This window comes from Puma concolor, chromosome E4 (assembly GCF_028749965.1).
Source record: "Puma concolor isolate L17-30 chromosome E4, mPumCon1.1.hap2, whole genome shotgun sequence".
NCBI classification, from domain to species: Eukaryota; Metazoa; Chordata; class Mammalia; order Carnivora; family Felidae; genus Puma; species Puma concolor.
This window is the reverse complement of record NC_141683.1, coordinates 29828862-29834861: the sequence shown is the minus strand read 5'-3', so window position 1 is coordinate 29834861 and position 6000 is coordinate 29828862. Positions and strand designations below refer to the sequence as shown.

At 55.9% G+C, this 6000-nt stretch overlaps 1 protein-coding gene across 1 annotated transcript in view; it reads left to right on the top strand.

Annotated features, from left to right (window-relative positions):
- Window positions 1-220: 220 nt before the first annotated feature.
- Window positions 221-6000, top strand: part of PKP1 (plakophilin 1) — a 48472-nt gene continuing 42692 nt past the window's right edge. The window contains exon 1 of the mRNA XM_025921132.2: window positions 221-612. Coding sequence (XP_025776917.2) covers window positions 411-612 — 202 coding nt within the window. The 5' untranslated portion in view covers window positions 221-410. The remainder of the gene's footprint in view (window positions 613-6000) is intronic.

Here is a 6000-nt window from a genome sequence, read left to right as displayed (position 1 = left end):
CACGGGGAAGGGAAGCGAGAGCAAGGAGCAGAGAGCAAGAAGACGCCGAGGCCCCACACTCCGGGCTCGCGGCCCTGCCCCCACCCCTCCCCAAGAGCGCTCGCTCCCGCAGCGGCAGCGCCCTGCAGCTCGGCACCTGGCGGGGGCGCGCAGCCAGTGGAGTGGGTGGTGCAGGGCAGGGGTGGTATATCCAGTCTGACCGAGGGCGGGCCCCGCCAGTGCCAGCAGAGGGACGAGCCGGGGTGGAGGCGCCAGGAGCCGCCGCCGGGAGCCTCACGCGGACCTCTCACTCTATGGCCCTCGGGAGCCGCTGAGCGCCAGCAGAGCCGCAGCCGCCCGCCCCGCCGCCCCTCGCCGCCCCTCGCCGCCCCTCTCGGCTCTCGCACGCCCGGCCCGCGCCTCCCGCCGCCATGAACCACTCGCCGCTCAAGACCGCCTTGGCCTACGAATGCTTCCCCGACCAGGACAACTCGACGCTGGCTTTGCCGTCGGACCAAAAGATGAAGACCGGCACGTCGGGCAGGCAGCGCGTGCAGGAGCAGGTGATGATGACCGTCAAGCGGCAGAAGTCCAAGTCTTCCCAGTCGTCCACCCTGAGCCACTCCAACCGAGGTAAAGACTCGGCGCCCGGCGCGGCCCGTGCGCCCCTGCCCCGCGCGCCTCGTCCGGGCTGCGGGGACAGGAGGTGGCGCGCGCCCCGGGGCGGCGGGGGGGGGGGGGGGGGGGGTCTGCGCGGCCCGTCCGACCGGGTGGAGCGGCGGCCGGCGACCGGCTGGCGAGCTCCCCAGAAGCTGGGGGGCGCGAAGGTGGGCTCCCGCGGCGGGGGACACCGCCACGGGCGTCTCGCCAGCTCGCGGAGGCTGAGGATCGCCCGCGGGCCCTTGTCCAGGCCCAGAACGGGGAAGGCTTTCTTCCCCCAACTGCTCAGGAACAGTCCCCTCCTCTCTCTTGTTCTGCCTCGGCCCCCCAGGGCTCCCCAGGGCTGTGTGCCCCCCTCACTCCCCGTCCTGTCCTTGAGGCTTTGCTTTTCACTGCGCCAGCGGCAGGTAGCCAGCGCCCAGGCCGGCAGGTTCCCCAGTGTGTGGCTGCCGGCGGGCAAGGGAGTCACTGTGACCCCAGTAGGTGCTCAGGAGAGGCGCTGCGGGACGGGGAGGTGCCGCGGGGAGCAGGGACAAGCCGGTGGTGTGCCGCAGCACGCTAGCGGGAGCCTCACACCTGGAAGAGGCAAGTCTGGTTGGAAGGTCACCCCAGGACCAGCGCGCTCCCTGAGGCTCCCTGAGGACCGGGAAGGAGGTCTGGGGATGCCCTGTTTCCTCAGTAGCTAATGCAGAAACTCACTTTCCCACCAGATTCTCCCTACCTCACTTGGCTTAAGTAGGAAGGAACAAGTGTCAGGGGGACGCTTGTGCAGGAATTGAGGTTGGCAAGGCTGGGAATCCCAGAAGGCCCCCAGGGCTGAGCCCTCAGGGTGAGCACTTGTTTAGTTTAGGTGCAGGGCCTGACCAGCCATCGACCCCACCCCTTCACCCTGTGCTGAGGTCCCCCAAGCCTGGGAGGCTAGGCAAAAGTGATCGGCCCCCTGCAACTCAAGAAGGAAGGTACGATATCTGACAGGGCCATTTGTGGAGAGTTTTTAGGCCAGATACTTTAATACAAAGCATTCGCAGTAAGAATTACACACCAACCAGCAATCGTGCTGTTTATTTATTCGTTTAGCTAAATTTCGCAAGTGCCAACAAAGATTCCACAGATTGCAAACCAGTACAGGTCAACCAAGACTTATTTATGCAGTCTGGCCCCTAAGAGAGTGTACATGGTGTGGGGGTAGTAAAGAGGAAGGAGGCAAAGGAGACAGACCCCTGCCCACCTCCCACCACACACACGCACGCACGCACGCAGCAGCTCACATTTCCTACCTCTGGCTTTTTCTCTCTGCCTGTCTCTCTCATTCCTGAGTGGCCCCCGTGTAGAGCTGAGGGAGAGAAAATGGCTGGCTGAGGACTTCCCTGTACCCCGAACCTAAAGGTCTTTGCTGCTCAGTGTGCCCTTTGCCCTGGCCTGGACTCCTGGTTCCTCTCCTGCCAGACTTCCACTCAAGGTCATGCAGACTCCAGAGCATTTGCCTCCGTCTCTTTCATTTATGGTTTGATAGCTGCATACTAGCCTTTTTTGGAAGTAGGTTCGAGATTAAAAAAACAAAAAAGTGTCCCCATTTCTGGCCACGGTCCAGTCACAGCTCAAGGCAACCTACTCTCTTCTCTGCATAAGAGTCACCTATCCCTTTCCACTCCCACGCCATCCCAAGAAAATCTCAAAAATGCCAGGTGCTCTAAACACCCGTTCTTCTTCCCACCTGCAGGGATGCCAGCGAGTGTCTGTCATCATGCAGTGCTCTGTTTCTGGCCTTGACCTTTGTGGGTAACATCTATCCAGTGGGATCTCATTCTCTCCATCCCGAGGTCCTCCAGGGGGCTTCAGCCAGGCGACAGTTGACTTCCTTGGCTAATGCGTATCTTTCCAGAAATAGGCCTCTCTAAGGACTGACCCAGAAGGTGTGTCCCCTCTACCCTCAGCTCTGGCGAGGTTCCCACAGGGGCTAGTTTCCCCAGGGGCATCCTAGGTGGAAGAGGCGGTTAGATCACTTGGAGCTGGTGTTTCTGGTTTATCTGGCTTTGTTTTCATCAGATTTCCCCCTTCTCGTCATCAGAACCGCCCAAGCGTTCCCTATGTGCCCAGTGGCCATTCCTACTACCTTTGCTCCCTCCTTTTGTGTTGGTTTATATCCCCTGCACCTGCTGTGACTGCTGGGAGGGGCAAGTTGGCAGTTGTAGAAGGACCATACCCCAGGGCCTTGCCTTCACCCTGCTGGACACACTGGACACTCTTCAAGAGAGAAGAGTCGAATTCTCTAGGGTGTTTGGTTCTGTTGGGACCCCTGAATCCCACCGGGGCTCCTCTGGTTAAGAACAGCCGCTCCAAAGAAGGCCAGCCACACCTCACAGGTTGCCTGGCGGGGAGCCGCCACCCCTTGTACGCCATGAGGGACAGCCAGGAATCGGCCAGTGGTGTTTCTGGTAATAGAGCCAGCTTTTCCCCAGAGTCCTCCCCACTAGGGTTCTCTTCTGTCTTGTCGGTGAGGGGGAAATTGAGCCACCCATGAAAAAGGAGTCCTGTGGAAGGAGCCTGCCACACAATACCCATTTCCACCCATGCCGTCCCCAAACACAGCAGATGAGACAGATGCCTCGTTGTGGTCCCCAGGGAGGGAGGCGAGGGCCCTGGTGTCATGAGACCCTGCAGAAGGAGACTGCTCTGAACCTGCCTGCCAGTGTGGGTCTTCTTGTGAACTGGCCACTAAGTATTACTCTCCTGTGCTTCCAGAGCGTGCTTGAATGCATCAGGGTGTCTTCTCAGACTGTGTGGGAAGCGGGAGGAAACCCAGGGGATGGGGTTGCTCAGCCAAGGATGTCTGCTAGGGAAATTTGACCTGCCTGAGGTGGGAAAGGCCCTGCAGGTGCTGATCATGAACTTCCCTGTCTGGGGATCAAGGGCTATTGCACTGGTTAGGCAGCCTGGAGGGAAACTTTTCCACATTCAGGTTCTTTAAAAAATTTTTTTAATGTTTATTTATTTTTGAGAGAGAGACAGAGTGTGAGTGGGGGAGGAGCAGAGAGAGAGAGAGACACAGAATCAGAAGCAGGCTCCAGGCTCTGAGCTATCAGCCCAGAGCCCGACGCGGGGCTTGAACTCACGAACCGTGAGATCATGACCTGAGCTGAAGTCAGACACTTACCAACTAAGCCACCCAGGCGCCCCCCCACAATTCAGGTTCTTCACTTGGTATCTCTTCCTAAAACTTAACCCACATCTCATTTGATCCAACTTCAACACACACACACACACACACACACACACACACACACACACACCACTGCCTCTGCCATGAATACTCATCACACACCAAGTTTAATGACACTACCTTTCTGTTCCACATCCCTTCTCCTTCCAGGCAAGTCCCAAGACTAGCCCGTCATTCTTGTGTGTCTCACTACCTGCTTAGACATCTGTGATTTTTGCTTTCAATTTTCTCCTTTCTTCTCCCAAGTACCATTTCCTATTTAACATGGCCAAACCTGAATTTCTCCCTGATCAGAGATAGGGTTGGGGCGACCTTAGGCTAGGGGAGGTGTCTGTCCACCCCGCTCCTTCATCATCCTGCATCTACCCCTCACTGGGCAGTTGCTACTCCAGGAGCTCCTAGGGGGCAGGCTTGTGCTGGCTTGGTGGCCGTGGCGTGTACAGGTGGAGGTTTGTTGGCACTTCTGTATTTGCATTTGGCTGTGTCTCAGCATAAGCCTCTGCCTGTGTGAGGGTCTGCTCATTCTACCCTCTTGAAAGTTGTCTGTTCCTGACCGCAGACCATAAACAGGCATCACTTCTGGGGTTGTTTTCTTGGGACTGAAGCTGGCACGGGAGCGAGTGAAGGGTGTCTGGGCTTCAGCTTATTCCAGCCGCGAAACATCCTAATTAAACTTCAAATGGACCAATTCCTGTTTCTTTACAACGTATCTTGGCTTGAAGCTCAGGTTTTACCAGACTTTCCGTTTGCCTGTTACAACACATGCAAAAATGCCAAGTATTCCAGAATGTTTCATGGCAAATGTGGTTTCCCTGGAGCCTGCTCCTTTGCGAAGCTCGTTGGCAGAGGTTAAAAAAATATAGAAATCAATGTTTCTCCCCACACACCAAATTGTAAATATCAAGAAGCCAATTGTTCCAGACCTAAAAATCTGGCAACTACCCCTGCCATGAGGTATGACCGCTAGAAGGTGTGTGACGTTTGGACAAAGTAAGATGGCAGAATGTTAGATATCTTCATGTGAAGTTCTCTGTAGGCACACACCACACGTGTGTGCATACACATATACACACGAATACCCCACACCCATGCACATACACATGTGTGTACACGCACACACACACACACACACACACACGCACACACTTACACACCACCTTGCAGTTCATGCTAGGGCAAGAGTCTAGCCTGGTGTCAGGAGATCTGAGTTCTACTTGGATGGATTGCTGACTGCTGTGTGATCTCGGGCAAGTCACTGCCTCTCTCTGGGTCTCTGAAACTGTAAGAGATTGGATTATATCATTTCCAACATGTGCCGTGATGGGTAACAGTCTTTGGAAATAGGTAGTGTCACTCCCTACCTCTGCAGGCCATCCCCCCAAACCAGCTGCAGCTGTCCTGCAAAAAGGCTCCTCTCCTCACTGTGTGTCACTCACGGTTTCCCTCTTGTAAACACCCTGACATACCAAAAGCCATCCAGTCCGCTGCTCTCAAACCTGCCTCTGCATCGAAATCACCTGGGGATTTTAAAAAATGCAAATGTTTGAGTCCCACCCTCAGAGATTCTGATTTAGTGAGCATGGGGGACAGTGTGGGCATCAGGACTCTGAAAGGTTCCCAGGCAATTCTGATGGGCAACAAAGTTACGGAATGGTTGTTCCGGTCCCCATCTTTCACTCACACTTAGATTCAGCATGAAGATCAGCCCCATGGGATGCACACACACACACACACACACACACACACACACACGGATGGATAGACACCTAACATGGTAATTGCTGAAGACAAGTTTTTAGTCTGGATCCCCAGCCAGGCGGCTGAGTCCTGTTCTGACCTTTGCCCACACTAGACCACTGCCCTGCCCTCTGTGCCAGTCCTGTCCCTACAAGATGCTCCCACTCTCTGCCCTATCCTTGGGTTTAGTGGTGGCCAGGAACAGATGATCAGAAAGAGAAGCAGATGTGCTAGTGAGGGAGAGGAGCGGACACAGGCTGTAGCAGCATCTCTGCTCTGTACACATGCCCAGAAGAAGAGTAAGAACCATGCCAAAGTGCCTGGTGCGGTTGTGCTGAACTCTCTGCCCACCTCAGGCTCATGAAAGCATCCGGATAGTAGACGTACATCCAGAGTGCTCCCAG